The 26,296-nt window shown below is 38.2% G+C and overlaps 1 protein-coding gene across 1 annotated transcript; it reads right to left on the bottom strand.

Annotated features, from left to right (window-relative positions):
- On the bottom strand, positions 1-25,801 carry LOC308260465 (membrane-spanning 4-domains subfamily A member 12-like; the record flags this gene model as incomplete). The annotated part of the gene is made up of 6 exons (XM_080691809.1): positions 1-153; positions 7,907-8,017; positions 19,553-19,669; positions 21,837-21,893; positions 22,477-22,614; positions 25,538-25,801. The coding sequence occupies 6 exons, from the start codon at positions 25,799-25,801 to the stop codon at positions 1-3; spliced, it is 840 nt and encodes a 279-aa protein (XP_080547935.1).
- Between the last annotated feature and the right edge of the window lie 495 nt (positions 25,802-26,296).

Below are 26,296 nucleotides of genomic sequence, written 5' to 3'. Positions count from 1 at the left end.
TCAGCCGTCCAGTGAATTTGCCACTGCAGCCGGCAGTAAGGCATTGTTGTCACGTCCTCGGTCATGAGGTAGGCGTAGTTCTTCTCTGGTTTTGAGCTCTGCTGAGTCCCTGTGGGGTATGATGATCCCGGTTCTTGAGAGCTTTAGACGCTCCTTGCACCGAAAAAACTGCTGACTGGTGCCTGGCTGTTCAGCAGCTGCTCATCTCGGCTTGCTGTCCACCCCTCCTCTCTGGCGCCTGGTGGCTGGTTGAGTGTGTTGGTCTAGAGCCGTCTGATGAACTTGCTGCTGCCGCCGACAGTAAGGCTCTGCTGCTGCGTTCTAGGCCGTGAGGCCGGCGTACCTCCTCTCTGGATTTGAGCTCCATTCTGAGTCTCCCTCCTCTCTGGAGCCTGGTGCTGCTAGGGTAGATGTAGCCCGCGCTGCTCGGTGCCACGGCTCCGGCCGCTCCGGCCACTCTGGCTCAAAATTCTGGCTTCTATATAAATATTTAGTATATAAAACATCCAGAAACAAAAGTTTTAGAAAGAAATTTCCTACGTGTCTACAACAGCCTTTATAGTGAAAGCTACCAAAACAAAAAACAAAACAAAAAAATCACATGAGTAGGCTATAAAGTTACCAAGCTATTTTTATGAGCATTTTATAGCCTGAAAAGTCAGTGTAACCATGAACTTCTGTACATTGGGATCAAAGTCCTTTAAAAGGAAAGGAAAAAAACTGCCCAGGCTCTTTATTTTTTTGTGGCACTGGAGATTAAACCTGTGGGTATTCTACCTCTGAGTTATATTTCCAGCTGTATTTTTTTTTTAAAGCAAGATCTCACTAAGTTGCTGAGGCTAGCCTCAAACCAGTGATCCTCTTGTCTCAGTATTGAGAATTGGGGCATGTACCACCATGCCTGGCTTTGCCAGGATCTTTAAAGTCTTTACATTTTGTATTGGCATATTACTATATCATTGAGGATATCAGTTTCCTTCTTAACTAATATAGCACTTTCTTTTAAACACGAATATTATCCTTTGTGACTTGCCTATGAGCATAGAAGGCTTTGACAATATAAAGCATTCTGTAGACTGCTTCTTCATCCTCAAGACAGGGATTTGGTAGACTTCATTAGTAGAAAGAGCCAGCTGAAAATCTCTGGAAACTAACTTGTATTTAATGCTTTTCTTTGATAAGAGTCTAAAATATGTGTTCAATATGAACATAGGCAACAATAAATGATTGAGTCAAACTGCACCAAGCACAGTTCCTTGGTGTTTTCTTTTTCTAATTGGTGCATTGTAGTCATACATCTTAATGGGATACAAAATGGTAGAGGCTTACATGCACACATCACTCATTTAACCCTTCCCTACTTCCCATCCCTTTCTTTTCCCCCTCCCTCCTCATGTCCTTGGTACTTCTATTAAGAAGTATTAGGTACTAAGGAATTAACCTTTGATAGTGTCACAAATTAGTAAGCTAACATTGATTTTTCTCTATAACATGGATTAGAAAATTTAGAATTTGTTTATTTTTTATTTTTATCCTTTGGTTCTTAAATGCCCTGTGCTGTTCCATAATGAGAACGTAGCCAGTCATGGTTTGACATTCAGTATGACTTAATTTTTAACATTTGTGGGTAAATTAAGTTATAGTTCTTGGTTAAGTTTTTGTATTCAAATCTAGTATTAGTTAATTGTGCATGCAAAAGATATGTGTGCATTGGTATTTAGATCAAGCCCACTCCATTCTATTTTATATTACTCCAAATTAAAAAAATATTTAAACCCTAAATTTTATGTAAATTTTGGTCACAAAATAGCAATACAGTACATTTTTAGAGCAAGTTAATAAGTATGTGAACACCTTTTAAAAATGTGCCAGAATAAAGATAATCATAGGCATATGACCTCTATGTTGAGATACGATATTTCTATTCTAGTCACCTTTTCTGGTGTTAGATCATAGGTACATTTTTTAGAATTTTTAAATTTTAAAAATCAAACTTATTTGATTACGCTTTTTATAGGAAATTTAACACTTACATAACAAGCTTTCAAGGTGCATGAATCAACTATGTAAGAACTGTTTTGCATGAATCAATTATATAAGAACTTTATGCTTACAGCATTGTTTAAATAGATGAAAAGGTATTTTTTTATAAAAATGTATTCTAAACAACCTCAAATAAAAATTATAGGTGGTTGAGCCAGGAGTGGTGTCACACACTTGTGACAGGAGGGTCGTGGTTTGAGAACAGCCTCTGCTACTTAGTGAGGCCCTTTGTAATTCAGTGAGACCCTGTTTCAAAATAAAGAATGAGCCAGGCGTGGTGGCACAGGCTTGTAATCCCTGCGCTTGGGAGGTGGAGACAGGAGGATCACGCAGGTTCAAAGCCAACCTCACTGGTTTAAGAGACCCTGTTTCCAAATAAAATATAAAAAATAGGTCTGGGAGTGTAGCCCAGAGGTAGAAGTGTTCCATCCCCAGTAACACCAACAAACAAACAAACAAACAAAAACAAAAACAAAAACCCTAAAATAAAACAAAAACAAAAACAAAAAAAAGGAATGAAAAATAGGGCTGGGGTGTAGCTTGGAGGTAGAATGCCCCTGGGTTTCATCCCTAGTACCACAAAATAAATAAATAAAATTTTAGGTGGTTGAAATCCAACTATTTCATCGTCTTTTGACTATCTAATAAAGTTGAGGGAGTGGCAGAGAGCATTTGACATTGTAGGTGTGTAGTGAGGGGATTCCTAGGAGTGACTTAAACATAAGGTAACTTTGAGGAAGGGAGTGTTGCAAGTAGTAGTATTATATTACTAACCCTCTTTTCATGGGTAAAGTAGTTCCTTCTAAATTTACTATATGTTCCCTTTGGAGAAATATATATGTTTTGTTTCTTTCTGATTATATTGTTAGTCAACTATTATCTCTTACCTGGATTATTCCCACTGGTTCCTAAATATGCCAACATTTCTCCCATTAAAACAAAACAAAAAAACCCCAAACACAAATGAAACTAAAAAGTGCTCAATATATCATCATTTTTCCAGCTATTCTTGTAAATTAAATTTAGTTTACTTATAATAGTACTCATAATATCTAAATAGATTAAAAAGTGGCTTTTTAAAAATGAGGAAGTGGGGATTGAGCCCAGTTGCTTTCAACCTCTGGTACACCCTCAGTTCTATTTTTTTTTTTTTAATTTTGAAATGGCATCTCACTTGGTTGATGAGAGTCTCACTACTTGCTGAGGCCATCCTAAAAATGACTAGCATTTAATTTTACTTCATATGTTTTTATTTGTGTTGCTCTTATAGTTTAATTTATTAACATCTCAAAATATCACCATTTTATTTTTATTTTGAAACAGGGTCTCACTTGGTTGATGAGAGTCTCACTACTTGCTGAGGCTGTCTGAAAGTGACTAGCTTTTATTTTATTAAAATTTTTTTTGGTGCATTGTATTCATAGCATCATAATGGGATATAAAACTTGTGTAGACATGCATGCACACATCACCCAGTTAGCCTCTACCCAATCCTCACCCCATTCTCTCCCCCTCCCTCCTTCCCATGCTTGGCTTAGTAGTTGACTTCGATATATTTGTTTAAGAACATTGTGTGCTTCATAGAGTTTACTTCTTCCCCCTCCCATCCCCTCAGTTAGGTTGCCTTTTTGATCTTCTATAGGACCTCTTTTTTCATCTAGAGTTCCTCCTATGACCCATTTCTCTTTAGCTTTTGCATATTAGGGAAAGCATCTGATTTCTTTTTTATTGTGACTGACTAATCTCACTAAGCATAATGTCCTCCAGTTCCATCCATTTCCCCGTAAATGATGTAATTGTGTTTTTTTAATGGCTGAGTTAGATTCCACTGTGTACATATCCCACACTTTTGTAATCCATTCATCCATTGACGGACATCTTGGCTGGTTCCATAGTTTGGCTATGGTGAATTGTGCAGCTGTGAACATAGATATGCATGCATTAGTTTAGTAGTTTGGTTTCCTTTCTTTTGGGTAGATACCCAGAAGTGGTATTGCTGGATCAAATGGTAAATTTGTTCCCATTCTTCTGAGGATCCTCTATACTGTTTTACAAAGTGATTGCACTAATTTGCAATTCCACCAACAAGGTAGTAGAATTTCTACTTCTCCACATCATCTCCAGCATTTGTTGTTGTTTGTGTTTTGAATGATTGCCGTTCTAATTGGACTTAGGTAAAATCTCAGGGTAGTTTTGATTTGCATCTCTCTGATTGCCAATGATGTTGAGCAGTTTTTCATGCATTTATTGACCTAAAAAACACCATTAATCAAATGGACTACTTAGACATATATAGAATATTTCACCCAACTACAGCAGAGTTCACATTTTTCTCAGCTGCTCAGGGAACCTTCTCCAAAATAGATCATATCCTGGGCCACAAAGTGAGCACTAGCAAATTCATAAAATGTGACATACTTCCCTGTGTCTTTTCAGACCATAAGGGAATGAAATTAGAAATCAACTATAAGAAGACTTAGAGAAACCACATAAACATGTGGAAACTGAATACCACACTTCTAATGAAGAAAAAAAGTAGAGAATAAAAAAAAAGTACAGAAAATCAACAAAACTGAAAGCTGGTTCCTCAAAATAAATTAACAAGATAGATAAGCCACTAGCCAATTTAACTAAAAAAAAGAGAATCAACTCAAATTATGAAGATAAGAGATGAAAAAGGAGATATCACTACTGACAGTACAGAAATCCAGAGGATTATTAGAAACTACTTTGAAAAACTATACTCCAACAAAATGTAAAATCTGGAGGAAATTAACAACTTTCTGGATAAATACAACCTTCCTAAACTGAGTCAAGAAGACATAGAACACTTAAACCAAGCAATAACAATCAAAGAGATTGAAACAGCAATAAAGAGCTTACCATCAAAGAAAAGCCCAGGACCAGATGGCTTCTCAAGTGAATTTTATAAAACTGTTATAGAAGAGCTAATCCTGATACTCCTCAATCTATTTCACAAAATAGAAATGGGACCCTCCCCTATATATTCTATGAAGCCAACATCACATTAATACCAAAACCAAATAAAGACAGTTCAAGGAAGGAAGACTACAGGCCTATATCTTTGATGAACTTGGATGCAAACTGCTAATACCACCAACATGCATTCAAAACCACATCAAGAAAATCATATATCATGACCAGATAGGGTTCATTCCAGGGATGCAAGGCTGGTTCAACATATGAGAATCAGTCAATATAATTCATCATATAAACATAAACAAAGACAAAAATCACATGATCGTTTCAATAGATGCTGAAAAAGCATTTGATAAAATCCAACATCCATTTATGCTAAAAGCACTGCAGAGAATCGGAATAGAAGAAACATACCTCAACATCATAAAGACAATCTACAATAAGCCCACTGCCAACATCATATTAAATGGGGAAAAACTTCAAGAATTCCCCCTAAAAACAGGAACAAGACAAGGATGTCCATTATCACCACTTCTCTTCAGTATAGTACTAGAGACTCTAGCCAGAGCAATAAGGCAAGAAAAGGAAATCAAAGGAATACAATTAGGAAAAGAAGGACTAAAACTTTCACTATTTGCAGATGACTTGATACTATATGTAGAAGATCCAACAAACTCAAACAAAAGACTTATAGAACTGATCAACAAATTCAGCAAAGTGTCTGGATAAAAAAACAATCTTAAAGGCAGGCATAGTGGCGCATGCTTGTAATCCTAGCATTTGGGAGGCTGAGACTGGAGGACCATGGTTTATGGATAGCCTCAGCTACTTAGTGAGGCCCTATGCAATGAAAAATAGGGCAGGGGGTGTACCTTGGAGGTCAAATGCCCTTGGGTTCCATCCCTAGACCCACACAAAAAATCAATCTTAAAAAATCAGAAGCTTTTCTGTAGACCAACCATAAATCCGTTGAAAAAGAAATTCAGAAAACACTTCCACAGAGGATTTCTCACAAAAAATAAAATACTTAGGAATAACCTTAACCAAGAAGGTAAAAAGATCTCTACAAAGAAAATTATAAAACATTGAAAAAAATTGAAGATCTTAGAAGATGGAAGGATCTTCCATGTTCATGGATAGGCAGAATAAATATTATCAAAATGGCCATACTTCCAAAAGTGATCTACAGATTCAATGTGGTACCCATTAAATTACCAAGATTATTCTTCACAGACTTAGAAAAATTAGTCAAATTCATTTGGAACGACAATAACAACAACAACAACAACAACAAACCAGAATAGCCAAAGTACTTTTCAGCAACAAAAACTATGCAGGAGGAATCACAATACCAGACTTTAAACTATACTCAAAGCCATAGTTATAAAAACAGCATGGTACTGGCAAAAAAACAGACCAATGGAGCACAATAGAAGACTCAGAAACAAAGCCATGCACTGATAGCCAATTAATTTTTGCCAAAGTGGCCCAAAATTTACACTGGGAAAAAGATAGTCTGTTCAACAAATGGTGTTGGCAAAACTGGTTAACCATATGCAGAAAAGTGGAAATAAATCCCACTTTCTCACTCTGCATAAGAGTCAATTCAAGATGGATCAAAGACTTGGCAATTAGACCAGACACCTTGAGGCTCCTTGAAGAGGGCATAGGTCCAACACTGCAACACATAGACAAAGAAAAAAAACTTTCTCAACAAAACCCCAAAGGCACAAGAAACTAATAGGCAAATAAATACATGGATTGCATGAAACTGAGGAGCTTATGTGCAGCAAAGTAAACTGTCAAGAACTTCAATCAAGAGCCAACAGAATGGGAGAAGATTTTTGCCACCTCCTCTTCCAATAGAGGACTAATATCTAGAATATAGAGAGAACTCAAGAAACTCAACATTAAAAAAATAAACCCAATAAAAATGGGCAAGTGGACTAAATAGACACTTCATTAAAAAAGAAATTAAAATGACAAATAATTTTAATGTACATGAAAATATTCTATAGAGAGCAAAGCTTTGTAAATATCCAAGAGGCAAAATATTCAATGATCCTAATGTACAGAATCATGTGCCCCCCAAAGGGCCAGTGAGCATTGATTTCTGAACAGAAAGGGTAAGGAGATGAGTAAAGTTGGTCTAGTGGCCTGGACCCCTGCAGATCATCATCAAGAAATGATCAGTCTCCTTTGCAGTGTTATTTTTGTTTGTTTGTTTTAATCTACTGCTCTATAACCAGTATGGAAACCAAATCAAATTTATGAACTACTACCAAGGAAGAAAAGCTTCTGTTTACAATAACATTTTATTGAGGGAAGGGTAACATGAACAGGAAAATGTCTATATTTTGGAGAGCTGCAGCATCACTTTCAGTCCTCTGGTGATCCACCTTTGCCAGTGTGTAGCAGTGGTAAGGAGAAGAGACAGTGACTGGGAGACACAGTCATCACTAACAGCAAACTTCAGAACAAACCTCAGATGCAGTCGTTAAAGATTAGCAATCACTGTGGCCAGCAAAAGCCAGTTTCTTGAGCAGTTTCTGCAGAGTATGCAGTGCGAGTATGATGATATTGGACTGATACCCCATGATATTGGACTGATGCTTCCTTTTTCTTTCACTATGTAGGGGTATAAGGTGGTGGGGCATCATTTCTGGGAGGAGTTTGGGAAGACTCTTGAGTCATGGGATTGGTTGCATACGTGTTTGGAAAAACCAGGAAAGGCTAGAAAGAATAAAAACAAGCAGTATTGTTAATGCATTCTTTTTCAGTCCCCTCCAGTCCCATCAGGATCAAGGACAAAGAGTGCCCGAGTAAACCCACAGTAAAACCACAGTACAACTTAGCAAATACACAAATCGGTATTTCTCCAGCAATTATATAGGTAATATTACATCAAAGAGGCCCAACTCACCCTGTTGGTGCTAATGATTCTGTGTTTGGTAAAATAGACTGTGATTCCAGTTACACCACATTCTAAGAGGGAGAATATTATCAGCATGGCTGAAATTCCATTCCCAGAAAGCTGAAATAAAAATAAATAAATATTAGTCAGAGGGTCTCACTCCATCATTATTTCTTCATGATCATCTAGTTTCTATTTCAGGGGAATATGGATGTACTTGAAAAAAATTTAAAAATATCAGAAGACTTTTCTTTTAACAAACAGACTATTTTATTTAGAAATACCAGAAAATAGGTAGTGGGAACTCTAGCACATTGTTGGTGTGATTGAAAATTAGTTCAACCACCTTGGAAAACAGTATGGAGAATCCTCAGAAGAATGGGAATGAATTTACCATATGATCCAGCAATACCACTTCTGGGTATCTACCCAAGAGAAAGGAAACCAAATTACCAGACAGATGCATGTGTACCTATGTTCATAGCTGCACAATTCACCACAGCCAAACTATGGAACCAGCCAAGATGTCCATCAACAGATGAATGGATTACAAAACTGTGGGGTATGTACACAATGGAATTTTACTCAGCAATAAAGAAAAGCACAGTAATGTCATTGACAGGGAAATGGATGGAACTGGAGGACATTATGCTAAATGAGATCAGTCAGTCACAAAAAAGAAGAAATTGGATGCTCTCCCTAATATACAAAAGCTAAAAAGAAAATGGGTCATAGAAGAAACTCCAGAAGAAGAAGGAGATTTTATAGAGGAGCAAATAAGGCGACATGAGGGGATGGGAGGGGGGAAGAGGGAAATTCTCAAATGCACATTATGTACTTCAACAAACATATCAACGTATAAGCCAAACATGAGGGAGGGGGAAGGAATGGGGTGGGAACTGGGTAAGGGCTAAATGGGTCATGTGTGCATGTATGTTTTCACCATCATGCTTCTCATTAAGATGTATGAACACAGTGCAGCAACAAAAAATTAAAAAAAATTTATTCTTTGCAATGGTCTTATTTTTTTAAATAAAGAATGTCACCTAGTACTTAAGATGAAAGCAGGGGATGTATAAACCAACTGTTATAATTACATATAAAATGTCCCCTAAAGAGCCCATGTATTAATATTTGGAGCTGATGTAATTGAGTCATGAGGACTATATTCCCAGAAGTGGATAAATCCACTGTAATGGGGTTACCTGGGTGGTACCTGGTAGGCCAGTAGGGTGTGGCTGGAGGAGGTGGTCCCTGGGGTGCGACCTTGGGGGTAATATAAATGGCAACTCTTTCCCTGCTGCTCTCTTGCTTCTGCCCTCCATGATGTGAACACAGACCATGTTCTCTCCCTCCACCTGCTGCTGCTCTGCCCTGAGATCCATGGTCCCAGCTTCACATGGACTGAGCCAGAGACTAAACGAAAATAATTTTTCTTTCATCTAAGTTACATGGTAAATCTTTAGATTATAGCTGCAAGAATGCTAACTGGAGTTCCACCCAATTATCTCAGATGTTGTTGCCTATGAATGACCCAAGCTGACACTGATGACTATTATTCTGGATCCCCATTATTAGGGCAAGGCGAGAAGGAGAATGGATGTATGAAAAGAGCAAGAAAGGGAAGCAGAACTGGAGGGGAGACGAGAGTAAGAGAAAGATTCTTCAAGATAAGATCATACTATTTTGAGCCCAAGTGTTGTTTACTTGATTTTAAAGGGGGTCTTTTTTTTTGGTCTTTTTGGACTGGGGATCAAACCCAGAGCAGTGTACTTGCCAGGTAAGTGCTTTGCCACTGAGCTACATCCCAGCCCTGTTTACTTGATTTTAAAGGAAGAAAAAGAACTAAAGTCAGAATAGTATAGTGAAACATGCTTGCCTATGTTTATAGCAGCACAGTTCACAATAGATGAATTATAAAATTAACCCACGTGTCTATCAGCAGATGAATGGATAAAGAAAATGTACATGCATCCAATAGAATTATGCTCAGTCATAAAGAAGAATACAGTTATGTCATTTTGTCATTTGCAGGAAATAGATGGAACTGGACAATATTGTGCTGAGATTAGTCAGTCTCAGAAAGTCAAGTTTTGTCTCATATGTGGAAGCTGGAGAGAAAATAGGAAACATAAGAGACTTGAATATTGGAGAGAGAGAGAGAGAGAGAGAGAGAGAGAGAGAGAGAGAGAGAGAGAGAGAGAGAGAGAGAGAAGTTGGAGGAGGTAGGGGAGAGAGTTATGGAGGGAAAGAGGGCTGAAGAAGAAACGATCAATACTTTGGCAATATGTGAGGGTATTATATCAATCTCACTAACTTGTGTGGGTGGGAGAAAGGGGATCAGGGTGGAATGAGAAAGGAAGTACAAAAAGCTGGGTACATGCATGTTTGTAACACCTAGCACCTTGCTATTATGTGTAATTGTGAGTCATACATTTTTAAAAATAAAGGAAGAAAAAGAAGTCAAATTAAGTCTTCTAAATTAAAAATTTCTGAAATCCATGAAGTTGTAATTTTTTTTTTTTTTTGGTGGTACTGGGGATGGAACCCAGAGGCTTTCTACCTCCGGGCTATACTCCCAGATCTATTCTTATATTTTATTTGGAAACAGGGTCTCACTAAGTTGCTGAGAGCCTCACTAAGTAGCTGAGGCTGGCTTCGAACCTGTGTGGTTCTCCTGTCTCAGCCCCCCAAGTTCTGGGATTACAAGCACAAGTCACCATGCCCGGCATGAAGTTGTAATCATTTTAAGGCTGCAAGTTTCCATTTTAGATAGTATTCAATGGTTGTTTATTATGAAAAATAAAGAGATTAGCACTCATATCTCTATCCTATCTCTTTTCACCTCCCAGTTTTGGTGATTATATAATTTTTTAAACTTTTTTTGTGGTGAGAATATGAGGCATTTATATTTAATTCTACAGTTGTCATTTCCCCAGTTGTTCAGTCTTAGTTGACTGCTTAAGTGGAGAAGTGCTGCCCACTAATCTTTTTTTTAAACTTTTTTATTGGTGCATTGTATTCATACATTGTAATGGGATGCAAGATGATGGAGACATGCGTGCACACATTACCCAATTAGCCCTTACCCAGTTCCTACCCCATTCCCTCTCCCTCCCTCCTTCTCATGTTTGGCTTAGTTGATTGATATTGATATGTTTGTTAAAGTACATCACGTCCATTAGAGACTTTCCCTCTTCTCCCCTCCCATCCCCTCAGTTATGTTGCCTTATTTGCTCTTCTATAGAATCTCCTTCTTCATCTGGAATTCTTCCTATGACTCATTTTTTCAGCTAGCTTTCCCATATTAGGGAGAGCATCCAATTTCTTCTTTTTTGTTACTGACTAATCTTATTTAGTATAATGTCCTCCAGTTCCATCCATTTCCCTGTCAATGACATTACTGTGTTTTTCTTTATGGCTGAGTAAAATTCCATTGTGTACATATCCCACAGTTTTGTAATCCATTCATCTGTTGATGAACATCTTGGCTGGTTCCATAGTTTGGCTGTGGTGAATTGTGCAGCTATAAACATAGATATGCATGTATTAGTTTGGTAGTTTGATTTCCTTTCTTTTGGGTAGATACCCAGAAGTGGTATTGCTAAATCATATGGTAAGTTCATTTCCATTCTTTTGAGGATCCTCCATAAATTTTCCAAAGTGGTTGCACTAATTTGCAATCCCACCAACAAGGTAGTAGTAGAGTTTCCACTTCTCCACATCATCTCCAGCATTTGTTGTTGTGTTTTGAGTGATTGCCATTCTTGTTGGAGTTAGGAGAAATCTCAGGGTAGTTTTGATTCGCATCTCTCTAATTGCTAATAATGTTGAGCATTTTTTCATGCATTTATTGGCCATTTGAATTTCTCTCTTCGTGAGGTTTCTATTTAGTTTATTTGCCCATTTTTTGATTGGGTTATTTGTTTTCTTAGTGCTGAGTTTCTTGAGTTCTCTGTATATTCTAGATATTAGTCCTCTATCAGAGGAGGAGGTGGCAAAAATCTTCCATTCTGTTGGCTCTCGGTTGAATTTCTTGATAGTTTACTGTACAGGAGCTCTTCAGTTTAATGCACCCCCATATATTTATTTGCTTTCTAGTTTCTTGAGCCTTTGGGGTCTTGTTGAGAAAGTGTTTATCTGTGCCTATCTGTTCCAGTGTTGGACCTATGCCTCTTCAAGGAGCCTTAAGGTGTCTGGTCTAATTTCCAAGTCTTTGGTCCATCTTGAATTGACTCTTGTGCAGGGTGAGAAAGTGGGATTTATTTCCACTTTTCTGCATATGGTTAGCCAGTTTTGCCAACACCATTTGTTGAACAGACTATCTTTTTTTCAGTATATATATTTTTGGCCACTTTGGCAAAAATTAATTGGCTATAAGTGTGTGGCTTTGTTTCTGAGTCTTCTATTCTGCTCCATTGGTCTATGCATCTGTTTTTGTGCCAGTACCATGCTGTTTTCATAACAATGGCATTGTAGTATAGTTTAAAGTCAGGTATTATGATTCCTCCTTCATAGTCATTGTTGCTGAAAATTACTTTGGCTATTCTCTCTCTCTTTTTTTTTTGTTCCAAATGAATTTAAGGATGATTCTTCTATGTCTGTGAGGAATAATCTTGGTAATTTAATGGCTATCACATTGAATCTGTAGACCACTTTTGGAAGTATGGTCGTTTTGATGATACTTATTCTGATTATCCATGAACATGGAAGATCTTTCCATCTTCTAAGATCTTCAATTTCTGTTTTCAATGTTTTATAATTTTCTTTGTAGAGGTGTTTTATCTCCGTGGTTAAGTTTATTCCTAAGTATTTTATTTTTTTGTGAGAAATCCTGAGTGGAAGTGTTTTCTGAATTTCTTTTTCAGCGGATTTATGGTTGGTCTACAGAAAAGCTTCTGACTTTTTAAGATTGATTTTGTATCCAGAAACTTGCTGAATTTGTTGATAAGTTCTGTAAGTCTTTTGGTTGAGTTTGTTGGGTCTTCTACATATAGTATCATGTCATCTGCAAATAGTGAAAGTTTGAATTTTTCTTTTCCTATTTGTACTCCTTTGATTTCCTTTTCTTGCCTTATTGCTCTGACTAGGGTCTCAAGTACTATATTGAAGAGGAGTGGTGATAATGAACATTTTTATCTTACTCCTGTTTTTAGGGAGAATTCTTAAAGTTTTTAATATGATGTTGGCTGTGGGACTATTGTACATGACAAGGTAGGGTCATCCCAGGAATGCAAGGCTGGTTCAACATATGAAAATCAACCCATGTTATTCATTGTATAAACAGAACCAAAGACAAAAATCACACAATCATTTCAATAGACTCTGAAAAAGCATTTGACAAAATCCAAAATCCATTTATGCTAAAAGCACTGCAGAGAATCGACATAGAAGGAACATATCTCAATATCATAAAGACAATCTACAACAGGCCCACTAATCTTAACATAGCTTGTACCTACATTTCTGAATTCTTAATTTAATAAGTGAATATCACATTATTTTCTGTAGCACCAATGCACCTACGTTGTTCTTGCTTGTCTGAGAATACCTTCCTCTTTCCTTTATGCCTGCATGTGACTTTGTTTGGATCTGGTATTCTTGAGTTGGTTTTGTCTAAATTTTGTAAACATTATTCCATTATCATTCCTCATAGACTGTTACTGTGATGGAGAATGAGTCTATTTGATTTTTTTCCAGCTTATAGATAATTTAATTTATTCTACATAAATAGTAAATAATTATTTCTTTATGCCCTATATCTTTTAAAAAATTTTTTTTATTGGTGCATTGTAGTCATACATCTTAATGGGATCAAAGACTTATGTAGACATATATGCACACATCACCCAATTTTCCCTTACCCAATCCCCACCTCATTCCCTCCTCATCCCTTCTTCCCATGCTTGGCTTAGTGATTGATACTGATATGTTTGTTTAAGTACATCATGTACTTTAGAGAGTTTCCCTTTTACCCCCTTCCATCCCCTCAGTTAGGTCGCCTTATTTGCTCCTCTATAGGATCTCCTTCTTCATCTATAATTCCTCCTGTTACCCATTTTTCTCTACCTTTTTCAAATTAGGGCAAGCATTTGATTCCTTATTTTTTGTGATTGACTAATCTCACTTAGTATAATGTCCTCCAGTTCCATCCATTTCCCTGTAAATGATGTAATTGTCTTTTTCTTTATGACTGAGTAAAATTTCATTGTGTACATATCCCATAGTTTTTGCAATCCATTCATTTGTTGATGGACATCTTGGCTGGTTCCATAGTTTGACAATTGTGAACTGTGTAGCTATGAACATAGATATGCATGCATTGGCTTGGTAGTTTGGTTTTCTTTCTTTTGGATAGATACCCAGAAATGATATTACTGGGTCATATGGTAAGTTTATTTCCATTCTTTTGAGGATCCTCCATACTATTTTCTAAGGTGGTTGCACAAATTTGCAATCCCACCAATAATGTTTTAGAGCTCCCACTTCTCCACATGCTCTCCATTTGTTGTTGTTTGTGTTTGGAATGATTACCATTTTAGTTGGGGTTAGGTGAAATCTCAGGGTAGTTTTGATTTGCATTTCTCTTATTGCTAATGATGTTGAGCATTTTTTCATGCATTTATTGGCCATTGAATTTCTTCTTTCATGAAGTGTCTATTTAATTCACTTGCCTATTTTTTATTGTGGGTTTTTGTTTTGTTTTGTTTTGTTTTGCAGGTCTCTGGATGGAACCCAGGGGCCTTCAACCTCTGAGCTACACCTCTTGCCCTATTTTTTTTATTCTTTATTTTGAAACAAGGTCTCACTGAGTTTCAAAGAACCTCACTAAGTAGCTGAGGCTGTCTGTGAACCATGATCCTCTGGTCTTAGCCTTCTGAATTCTGGGATTACAAGCATGCGCCACTGTGCCTGGCTGTTATTTGTTTTCTTAATGCTGAGTTTCTTGAGTTCTCTGTATATTCTAGATATTAGTCCTCTATTGGAGGTGTAGTTGGCAAAAATCTTCTCCCATTCTGTTGGCTCTTGAATAAGGTTCTTAACAGTTTCCTTTGCTGTACATAAGCTCTTCAGATTCATGCAATCCTGTCTACTGATTTGTCTTTTAGTTTCTTGTGCCTTTGGGGTCTTGTTGAGAAAGATTTTACCTGTGCCTATGTGTTGCACTCTTGGACCTGTGCCTTCTTCAAGGAGCCTAAGGTGTCTGGTCTAATTTCCAAGTCTTTGGTCCATCTTGAATTGACTCTTGTGCAGGGTGAGAAAGTGGGATTTACTTCCACTTTTCTGCATATGGTTAACCAGTTTTGCCAACACCATTTGTTGAAAAGACTATCTTTTTTCCCAGTGTATGTTTTTGGCCCATTTGTAAAAAATTAATTGGAGCGCCGGGCGTGGTGGCGCACGCTTGTAATCCCCGCGCTTGGGAGGCGGAGACAGGAGGATCGCGCAGGTTCGAAGCCAGTTTCACTGGCTTAGGAGACCCTGTTTCCAAAAAATAAAAAATAGGTCTGGGAGTGTAGCCCTGAGGTAGAAGGGCTTCCAGGAACCCCAGCACCACCAAAAAAAAATTAATTGGGTATAAGTGTGTGGATTTGTTTCCGAGTCCTCTATTCTGCTCCATTGGTCTATATATGTTTTTATGCCAGTACCATGTTGTTTTTATTACTATGGCTTTGTAGAATAGTTTAAGTCAGGTATTGTGATTCCTCCTGCATGTCTTTTGTAGCTGGGAACTACTTTGGCTATTCTGTTTTTTTTTTTTTGTTATTAGCAATCAAAGAAATTGAAACAGCAATAAGAGCTCATCATCAAAGAAGAGCCCAGGAGCAGATGGTTTCCCAAATGAATTTTATAGGACCTTTATAGAAGAGCTAATTCTGATATCCCTAAATCTATTTCATGAAATAGAAAAAACAGGACTCTCCTAAATACATTCTATGAAGCCAACATCACATTAATACCAGAACCAAATAAAGAAAATTCAAGGAAAGAAAACTACAGGCCTATATCTCTAATGAACTTGAATGCAAAACTGCTAAACAAATTACTAGCAACATGCATTCAAAACCACATCAAGAAAATCATACATCATGACCAGGTACAGTTTGTCCCAGGGATGCAAGGCTGGTTCAACATATGAAAGTCAGTCCATGTAATTCATCATATAAACAGAACCAAAGACAAAAATTACTCGATCATTTCAATAGATGCTGAAACACACACACACACACACACACACACACACACACACACACACACATATATATATATAGTACTAGGGGTGGAACCCAGAGGCTTTCTACCTCTGGGATGTACTCCCAGACCTGTTTTATATTTTATTTGGAAACAGGGTCTCACTAAGTTTCTGAGAGCCTCATTAACTAAGCAGCCGAGGCTGGCTTCGAACCTGTGTGATCCTCCTGTCTCCGCCTCCTAAGCATGGGGATTACAAGTGTGTGCCACCACACCTGGCCATTTATTTTCTTATTAAGATTTTCAATAGCACAATATACTCATGGGGAAATCTTCTATTGATAATTGGGTGATATTTCTGTTCCATTTTGGAAGTAACAGCGCTGGCCTGGTGTACTGGGGCAATGATCTGCTAGTCTGACATTTCTCTTTATTGTTTATAAGTTTCTTTGCTAATAACACCAATGCCTGAAAACTAGTATGATAGGTCTGAGTCATATAGTTATTACTGAGTAATTGCATTGTTTCTTGAGTAGAAATTTGGACTAGAACTTGAAGACATGGCTTCCAAGGGCTTAAACTACGAGAATGAGGAAACTCAGTGTTTTTCTGGTCTGTGGGCTGCACATCCTGATCAACCAGGGGTGTGTGGTGAGGAAGAAGAAAGTCATATACATTCACATCTATTTTATCATCTGATGTACTCTGTGTTCTAATTGGTTCGATTATGCCCGCTCCCAACCCATAATATGCATTTGTGTGTTTCTCCTGTTTCGCTAACAGGCTAGAATTTTAGGTCTCTTTTCTTCCTTCATTCCTTTTTTCTTTTTTCTTTTTGTCCCCTCTCAATCCCGCTAATGTAGTTGGTTAGTTAGTTTCCCTGCCATCTGTTTTCAACCTCTCATTCTTAAAGCAAATGGGTCTTTACAGTCCTTCTATTTGTTTGGGCATCCAGTAGGTGAGTTTTCCTTAATTCACATTTCTCTATCAGGGTACTATTTGCCTCTCTTGTTTCCAGACTTGAAGGCTAGCATTGTTTTATATCCATTTTCTGAATGCTTAGTCATGCAGCTGTTGCAGGTAAAGAAACAGCTTAGCTCTTTCTTTACCTTTACAGTTCTTGGTTGTGAACATGGACACTGTTTTTTTTTTATTTTTTTATTTTGCGGGTCTGGGGATGGAACCTGGGGGCATTTGACCTCCGAGCTATACCCCCTGCCCTAGTTTTTATTCTTTAATTTGAAACAGGGTCTCACTAAGTTGCAGAGGGCCTCACTAAGTAGCTGAGGCTGGCCGTGAACCGTGATCCTCCGGTCTCAGCCTCCCAAATGCTGAGATTACAAGCGTGTGCCACCATGCCCCGCTCAACACTTTGCTTTCTTTTGTGAACATGCTAAATGTCTGGTACCAAGGCTTGCTCCAGGGCCAAAGGTATATGATATTCTTGTGGGATTTCTGCTCATCCCTCTGTTTTAGCATACTGCACCATAAAGTGTTACCTCTGATAACCTTCCTACTTCTCTTGAAGCCCCAGAGTGCTGTCTGAGGGCTTCTGGCATAGAACATTTCCTTTCATCTTTCAGAAGTGTCTGCTCTCCACCGCAGTATTCTCAGCTCCAAAAGGGAGAGCATGAGTAAGACTTCTCAGTATATTTTGAATTTCCTTCTTTCCTGGTGGTAACAGCCAGCAATGGGAGCTGTGCTTTCTACCACCACCTTGAGTCATATAAGAATCGTTTCTCTACAGGGGTGCTAGTTTAGAAGCTGAGTTTTGAATAATTTTCACTCTTTTTATTTGACATTGTAGAAGAATAATTACAAGTTATGTTTAACCCTATTTTAATCTATCAAGAAGTCCCCTGCCATGGTTTGGATATGACTTGTCCCCTAAAGGTTCATATGCTAAAAACTTGGTGCTAGTCCATGGTAGGTTTAAGTACCTGCAGGTGGTGGGGCTTTGGCGAGTGAGGTTTAGTGGGAGGTCATGACTGTATTTGTGAAGGTATTAATGTTGGTTTCTTGGTTGGTGTGAAAGGCTCCATTTTAAAAGAAAAATTATAAGCCCCTAGCAGCCAGCTAATAGTTAAAAGAAAAATATTTTGCTGCAGTTTAAAAAATATAGGCTGAAGAATGAATAATATGCAATAAGTACATCCCTGTTCCAGGAATCCATCTAGCATCTTATCTATACTGACCGTGTCAGCGCGTCCTGTGCTGGGAGCTTGCTGACTACACCTAGTATCTTATCTAACATGTGACTACAGAATGTACTTTTCAAATGATTCTGTAATATTTTGTAAATGTATGTAATCTGGCCCCAACCCCCCCCTTAACTAGTGGTCTTTTCCCTATAAATACCCTCAGTTTCAGTCACTCGGGGCCGAACTCCTATACGAGTCGGCCCCAGTGCACTGGCTCCTTAATAAACCTTTTGCTGTTTGCATCAAGGACATAAGTCTCTCGTGTGTACTTGGCGTCGCTTATCCCAAGGCTTGATTGAGGGTCTCCCCTCTGCGGGGGTCTTTCAGGTGTAGGCCTTAAAGGAGCAGTTTAATTTGATAGGAGCAGTTATTATAGAAGAACTGCCCTGGCCCTCTGTCTGCCTCTCTCAGGCATTCCCGACACGGGTTTTTATCTTCTACAAAACCTCCAACAGAAACCAGTGCTGACTCCATGCTCGCTCTTGGGCCTTCAGAACTGAGAGCTAAACAAACCTCTTTTTTAAATTTAGTACCCAGCCTCATTTATTTAGTTACAGCAACAGAATACAGACTAAACATCCACTAATAGATTTTTGCCTTGTACTATGCTTTTCTCTCTGCTGCAAAACAAGTAATCCTTTCAAAAAACAAGTTTTCTGATTCCTGTGCTTTAGCCAGGAAGGATCATCTCAGAAGTTGCCAGGAGAAAAGGAGGGTGAAGTTACTCTGGGGACAGGTTTGTGATGACCATTCCTAGACAACGTTCAGGTCCAGAGCCATTTAGTTAGGGGACTGAGGGCCTCACAAAACTGTTGTTCCAATATCTATGGGAACAGAATTACTTTCCCAGTACTGAATGAACTGATAGGGGAATATTATTGTTTGGTTTTAAAAATTTAAAATAGCATTGATATATTAATTTTGTATTTTTTGATATATAAGAGGGACATTTTTCTCTCTCTTAAGATATATGTAAGCTGGGTGCAGTGGCACATGCCTGAAATCCCAGTACTTGAGAGGCTGAAGGAATAGTGCAGGTGGTGGGGCTTTGGCGAGTGAGGCTTAGTGGGAGGTCATGACTGTATTTGTGAAGGTATTTATGCTAGTTTCTTGGTTGGTGTAGGCCTTAAAGGAGTAGGAATAGTGCTAGAAATAAAAAGAGTTTTTTCATTGGACTTCCTGGACAGTAAGAGGAAATTAACACAGACCAATTGTATGGGACTGAACAGAGTAGGCATGTGGTAGGTTACAGGATACTCACCACTGCCCAGTAGTCTTGAAGACTTCCGCGATTGATGTTTATATCGATAATTAACAGAATCACTCCAATAATGGCAAAGGAAGCACTGACAATATTCATTCCTACACTACTTTTTATCTGAGGGAGACAAAGAAAATATACATTACATCAAAAATAAATTTTAAAAAATCAACAAAAGTTAATGGCTTTTAATCTTTGACATCTTGAAACCATTTTTCAAATTGAAATAGTTTCTTTTCACTGTATTTATGGGTAGTTATGATGAAAATTACTCTGTTTACAGCTTAGATGTCAGACAGTCCTTCTAAAAAGCTGCAGAAAAAAATGTAAAAATTGGCCGGGTGTGGTGGCTCATGCTTAGTAATCCCCATGCTTGGGAGGCGGACACAGGAGGATCTCGCAGGTTTGAAGCCAGCCACGTTGGTTTAAGAGACCCTGTTTCCAAATAAAAAAATATAAAATAGGTTTGGGAGTGTAGCCCTGGGGTAGAAGGGTTTCCAGGTACCCCAGTACCACAAAAAAAAAAATCGTAAAAATGTAAAGCAGAAGCTCATCTATTATATTTATATAAAAACCTCATGTACAATAACAACTATATTTCCTTTTTAAAAACAATAAAAGAACAAGTAAGATTTGAATAGGTATTATTCTTTGTGATAAATTTTTAAAATACACCATCAAACACACACACACAAAATAAAATCCATTGTCATATTTAAGTCTTATAGTATTGTATGTGGTGGTACTATTGTATCTGATTTTGTGGATAGGAAAGTATATACAGGCAAAATTTTTGCTGATAAGAGTTAATGAGAGCTCCAAAGTCTCTCTAGGAACTAGATGAAGAACTTCAAGTTTAGAAGGAGAACCTCTTTAGGCTCTTGTGGGTAGCAGTGTTTGGGCACAGTGCAAATATTTCTCCAGTTTTTAAAGCAACATTATGACACAAAGGCAGGATCATTGTGAAGCCACGTCTTCAGCTGACTTGCTAAGAGTAGCATGAGTAAAACTCTTAGAATGTGCTACTCCTTCCGCTTGATAAGGAGTTTCCTGAAGACCTCTAAGAGGCTCCCAGGCAGCTCACCTTAGGTAAGTTTCTGTGACTGTCATCTCCAAAAGGAGAGAGTCTGCTCTTGGGCTATCTCAGAGGAAAGAACCATCAAAGGATGCAGGCAAAGGATGCTGCATTTAGTTTTTGGATTAAAAAGAGGGTAGTTCATCAGAATTGGGCTGACTTAATTTGATTTGCTTACTTTATTTTTCTTTGGTCTGGAAGAGCATGAGCAGCATTATTCTGTGTTCCCCACTTCTCCATCCTTTCCTATTTGGCTTAATGACATAAAACCCTGAAACCAGGAGAATCAACGAAGGAATCACTTCCATTGACAGTGTGTACGTATGTGAAGATACCAATGTCAATCTCAGCATTCTGTCTGGGGGAGGGAGAAAGCTCACTAAGTGTTGTGTGCGTATACGTAATGATTACTCTGAACTACCAATAAAAGCAATAAAAGTGTAAAAAGACCATCCTGACACTGCCTCTGCTCTGGTTTTTGACTAGTTGTTTTTCCTTCTCTTGGTTTATAATTAAAGCAGGAAGTGAAAGGTCTCTCTCAGTGATCATTTCATAAGTCCTTCTTATGTTTTGTTCTATATGCTCCTATAATGGCGATCTAAAGTAGTGCACAACAAAACCCAAATCTGAATAAAAATAAGAAATATGAACCACAACAACAGCAAACAGAAATACAAGGCAAAGCTGAGAAATGGCAAACAAACATCAGAGACTCTGTGGTTGAAGTGGCATGTAGGTATTTCCTGGTTCCTGGATTTCCTTTGGATTTCCCCTAATTAATCATGACACAGGTGAATCAGGAGCCTTCAGCTCAAGCTTAAGCAGCTCGTATCTTCAACATTCCTCGCCCTTGTGAGTTTTAAGAGTAAGGACGTGGGATGAACTCAGCCATTTCTAAATAGCAAATTGTTTCAGCCTCAGCTACTTAGTGAGGCCATCTGCAACTCAGTGAGACTGTTTCAAAATAAAGAATAAAAAATAGGACTAGGTTGTGTAGCTTGAAGGTAGAATGCCCCTGGTTTCCGTCCTCAGTACTGTAATAAATTAATCCATCAATTTGTGTGGAACATTCTACTACCTCAGCAGCTAACAGATGTTTTGAGAAAAGAGTTCCCTTCCACATTTTCCATATCAAATATCTCAATTTACCTCCTCAATAAATCAAAGCATTCTTTAAGGGGTTTAAAAAGTAGAAACATTCTAACTCACCAGACAAGAAGAATTTTGCTTGGATGCTGATATGGAGAGAGAGCCGGAGATAATGAACTGTAGAAACAGACAAATTTATTTGTGAAATGACAGGATCCCTAATTGTGCTTGGTACGTTCCCCTTATATGGAAAGTTAGTTTGTCTTATATTCATTTAGTTTCTCTCTCAAAATATCCCGCCATATTTCTTAAGTTTCTAAAATAACTCTAAGTGATATGCCTTTGATTTCCTTTCTTCCATAGTTTCTTGCACAGAAAGAACTCATTTTACTATAGACTTTCCTGATCCTAATGATGCCTAATCTTACTCCTCAAAATAGTTTCTTGAAATATTGTATATTTTTTATCATGTTTCCAGTTACTTCCTTTTGCCTATCTCCACCCAACACACACATTTCAATATAAAATTTGGCAGGGAACTAGAACTGTGGTTTATTTACTTGAGCAGAGTCAACGTCAAGGATGGACTCAAGCTGCAAGTTAAAAATGGGAAGTAAAACTCTTCCTGTTACACCAAATCAGAGCTGTTAGGTCTCAAACTTCTCCAGCCCTCTGAGGCAGGGCTTATTAAGAATGGAGTTCTGTGTAAGATGGAGATATCTACACTCTATAGGGAGAGATTTCCTAGCCATCTACTCACACAGAGTCCACCCCAGAATGGATATCCACCAATAAAAGCCATGGAGGTAAAACCCCAAGTGCATTCATCACCAGAACCCAGGAGTCCCAGAATAACTCCAAAACCAATGTGTGTCAATCCAATCATGATCTGGATTGGCTGAAAAGAGAAGGGAAGAAAAAAGGCATTTTAAAATTACATGTGTATTTCAGCAGGGGAAACATTACCATCATTGCTGTTTCTGTTCACTTATCACCCATCTTGCTAGAATCCAGAGGCATCATTTAGGCATGTATGTAGAGCAGGAAGTGGACTGTGAAGGTTTTGATGACTGGGGAGCAGAGGCCTCAAGATAAAGCCCGGTTTGAGGTATTTGGGCAGACTTGCCAAGTGGCCCAAGGAGAATTCTTCAGAAAGTGCAACTCCTTATGCATCCAGTAGTAGACTTTTGTGAGAGCCTTTAAAGGACACTTAGAATACTATAACTGTGACCTCAGTGACTATTTTAAATAGAAAAATTCTCTGCTTAAGTAATGTCACTTATGAGTAAAGGGATCAGTGAAGATAAAATAATTTTCTGGGCATTTATTTTATGCTTGGTAATGTTCTAAACAAATTACACATATTGTTTCATGTAATATGGAACCAACATAGGTGTCCATTAATGGATGAATGGATTAAAAATTATGGGAAAGAAATGCACAAAATGGAATTCTACTCAGCAATCAAGAAGAGTGAAATAATGTCATTTTTAGGAAAATGAATGGACCTGGAGAACATTTACTAACTCGATGGAGACAGACATGCGATAGGTGCCCAAGGTCATGCAATTACTAAGGAGCAGATCTGGGGGGGGGGTTGAGGGAAGAATACAGCTGGGTTAAATCCCTTGTACCCCTCCAAAGTGATACATTTTTATATGCACATATCACTTGATTTGCAATCATTTTTTTTATCAGCCAAGAGGTATAATTTCAAAGATAAGAAATCCTTTTTTCCTTCTTTGTACCTCTTGTACCTTCCTTCATTCTGGGTAATAAAAAATTGCTAGATTGGTGGGAAAGTCAATCAAAGATTTATAATTCACTTTTCCCAATTTATATCTTATCTATCCAGGAAGACTGCAAACACAGTGACTGAATGAATTTCTTTACTCAATAAATATTTACAGCATGCTGTTCAATTGAATTAAAATGAAAAAAAATGGCCTCACAAATAATGCTGAGATTAATACTTTTGCATGTGGCTTCAGGGAGTCTCTTCTAGAGACTAATGCATCTCAGTTGAAAAACTCCTGCATCAGACTTTACCTTTGTTTTTCACAAGTTCTGCTGCAACAGAGAGCTTGTGGAATCACCTGGTTCAGTCATCTTGGTGAGGGGCAATTAGAACTTAGATCCCTGTTGGCCTACATATCTCATGTAGCCCTGGTTGTATCATTTTAGTGATTAAAATGGTCTGTAGACTTGACCATTTGTACGTTCAATTTGTTCTGTAGTTGTGGCCACAGAACCATTAAGGGTTCTGAGTTGATTGGCCCAGAGAGTCTACATTCCACCACGTGTGGCCCTCGTGTTCCTGTGGTGGCCGGGGCTGCTAATGGTATAGATATACAATATTCATGGAGAGGACTTAGCTTCTGATAATTGCAGATTTAAAAAAACAAAGCTTCTCTTATCCTTTTGAAGCACTCTCTCTTAGTGTGTATCTCTTTGGCATCCGGCAAAATGTCCCCTCCAGTGGTTCTTCATTCTACTTAGTAAAAACCAATGCTGAACATTCTCCGGGTCTCACCAGGTCTGGCCCCTTCCACCCCTCTGCCTTCTTTCCAACAATCCCTCCCATTATTGACTTCATCTCTGTTCATCAAATATATCATACACATTTTCTTCTAAGGACCTTTACACTGGTTGTTCCTCTTTGCCCTGACATCTGTAAGACTCACCCCTAACTTCATGTCTTTGCTCAAATGTTGTGTTCTAAGGCAAGTCCACTTGGCCAGTTTGAAATTGCTCTTACTCACTGTTTGGTACTTCTCATCCATTGACACTCTGTTCTCAATGTATCATTCACCATCTGCCAACATACTATTTGCTTTACTTATTATATCCATAGCCTGACTCTTGTCACTAGGTGGTAAGCTTTTCACGAGGGCAGAGACTGTGCCTCCTTCATCCTGTACAATAATATCCATACCTTGCACGTGTTCATATGTGTGAGGTGCAAGTTTTTCTACTCTGTTCAAGAGAAACAGGGAATTCGTTCAATATGACAGGAGGAGGATCGGAGGGATCACTTTCCTTGGTCAGACTGGCTGCTGGAGGGAAACTGATGCCCATTATTACACTCCTAAAATGTTAGGACTTAAAATAGGTAAGATGGCTAGAAGACTTCTGGCACAACAGACACTCAATATAATTTACTGACTACTCAAGCAGAGAAAGTGGAGCTGTACAAAAGGAGAAACGTGATATAATTTGGTGGAACAGTGTTAATGGTATGGAAGGCATACCTAGGAAGCTTAGCAGAAGAACAAGCAAATCTGTTCTAAACAGGGAGAATCCTCCCATACAAGTAGGGCACACTTTCAAATGTTTACAGGAACCAGATAGTGGGTGTTCACTCCAACAGAGCACTGGAGAATTTCTAAAGGGACTGATGAGGGAGACGTAAAAGATGAAATGCTCCCTAATTCTCTCACCCTCAGCCTTCCCTAGACTTCCCTTTTAAGACGGATATTAATGTTCATAACCTGTACACACCAGGCTTCTACTTATCTCAGAGGCAGGACTGAAGTTGTCTCAAAAATCTTTGGCAGAAGTGAGACCAAGTTAGAAGTAGTAGTGCTCCCACCAGATCAGTGTTAACAAATCCTCCTGCTAGGGAGAGTCCTCTCTTACCCATTAGATCCTTGATTGAGTCTAAAGCAAAATGAACTCAGGGTAACTTTTATATGCAGACTATTTTTACCTAAAATTGACACAATTTCCTGAATAATGGATGGTATACTCTGTTTGTCACTTATACATACAAGAAAACCTTGTAAATGCAAAATTTAAAATCAGGTAGTAAATAGACTCACCCCTAGTACTTTTGCTCCTTCTTGAGAGGCTGTTGGTGTTGCTTCTATAGCTGGATTTCTCTCTTGTACATTTCCTTGGGCCAGCTGATCACTGGAAAAGGATCCTGGAGATGTGGTGAAGGGAAGTTGACCATCCTGAGCTGGGTTTCTTAGGTTTATGAACCCCAGAGGTTGTTGAGACCCAGGATCCAAGGAGCTGCTTCTTGGGTAGGGAGGGGGAACTGGTTCATTTACTCCAGGGTAGGTCCTTAACAAGGATGACATTCTGTCCTAAGTATTACAAAATATACATAAGTGATACATTTATTCAGAGAAATAAATTAAAGAACATTTTGTCAAATGTCCATTGTTTATGCAAATGGAAGGGAGCAGGTGAACAGATAACAGGCAATGGTGACCAATACAAACCCAACTCTCATTTGAATTGGGACTCCTGTATATCCTATGGTTTAAAGAAAGTGGAGAAGATGAGAATATGGTTTTCAATTCTTCCTGTTAAGTTTTGTAAGTGTATGTGTGTGTGTGTGTGTGTGTGTGTGTGTGCGCGTGCACACGCATGTGTGCGTATAGATCTTCCCTGATTTAATTGTTTCTGAATGAGAATAGGAGAGAAGAGACTGTAGTAGGTAGAATATTCCCACCACAGATGTCTACATCTTAATCTAGGAACCTGAGAATATGTTAGGCTTCTTGGCAGAAGAAATTTAGGCTTCAGATGAAATAAAGGTTGATAAGCTTACTTTTGGCATGAAAACAGCA

The sequence above is a fragment of the Muscardinus avellanarius genome (genome assembly GCF_963383645.1).
Source record: "Muscardinus avellanarius genome assembly, chromosome: 1".
Classification (NCBI taxonomy): domain Eukaryota; kingdom Metazoa; phylum Chordata; class Mammalia; order Rodentia; family Gliridae; genus Muscardinus; species Muscardinus avellanarius.
Note: the sequence above shows the minus strand (reverse complement) of the source record. Positions and strands in the feature narration are given on the sequence as shown.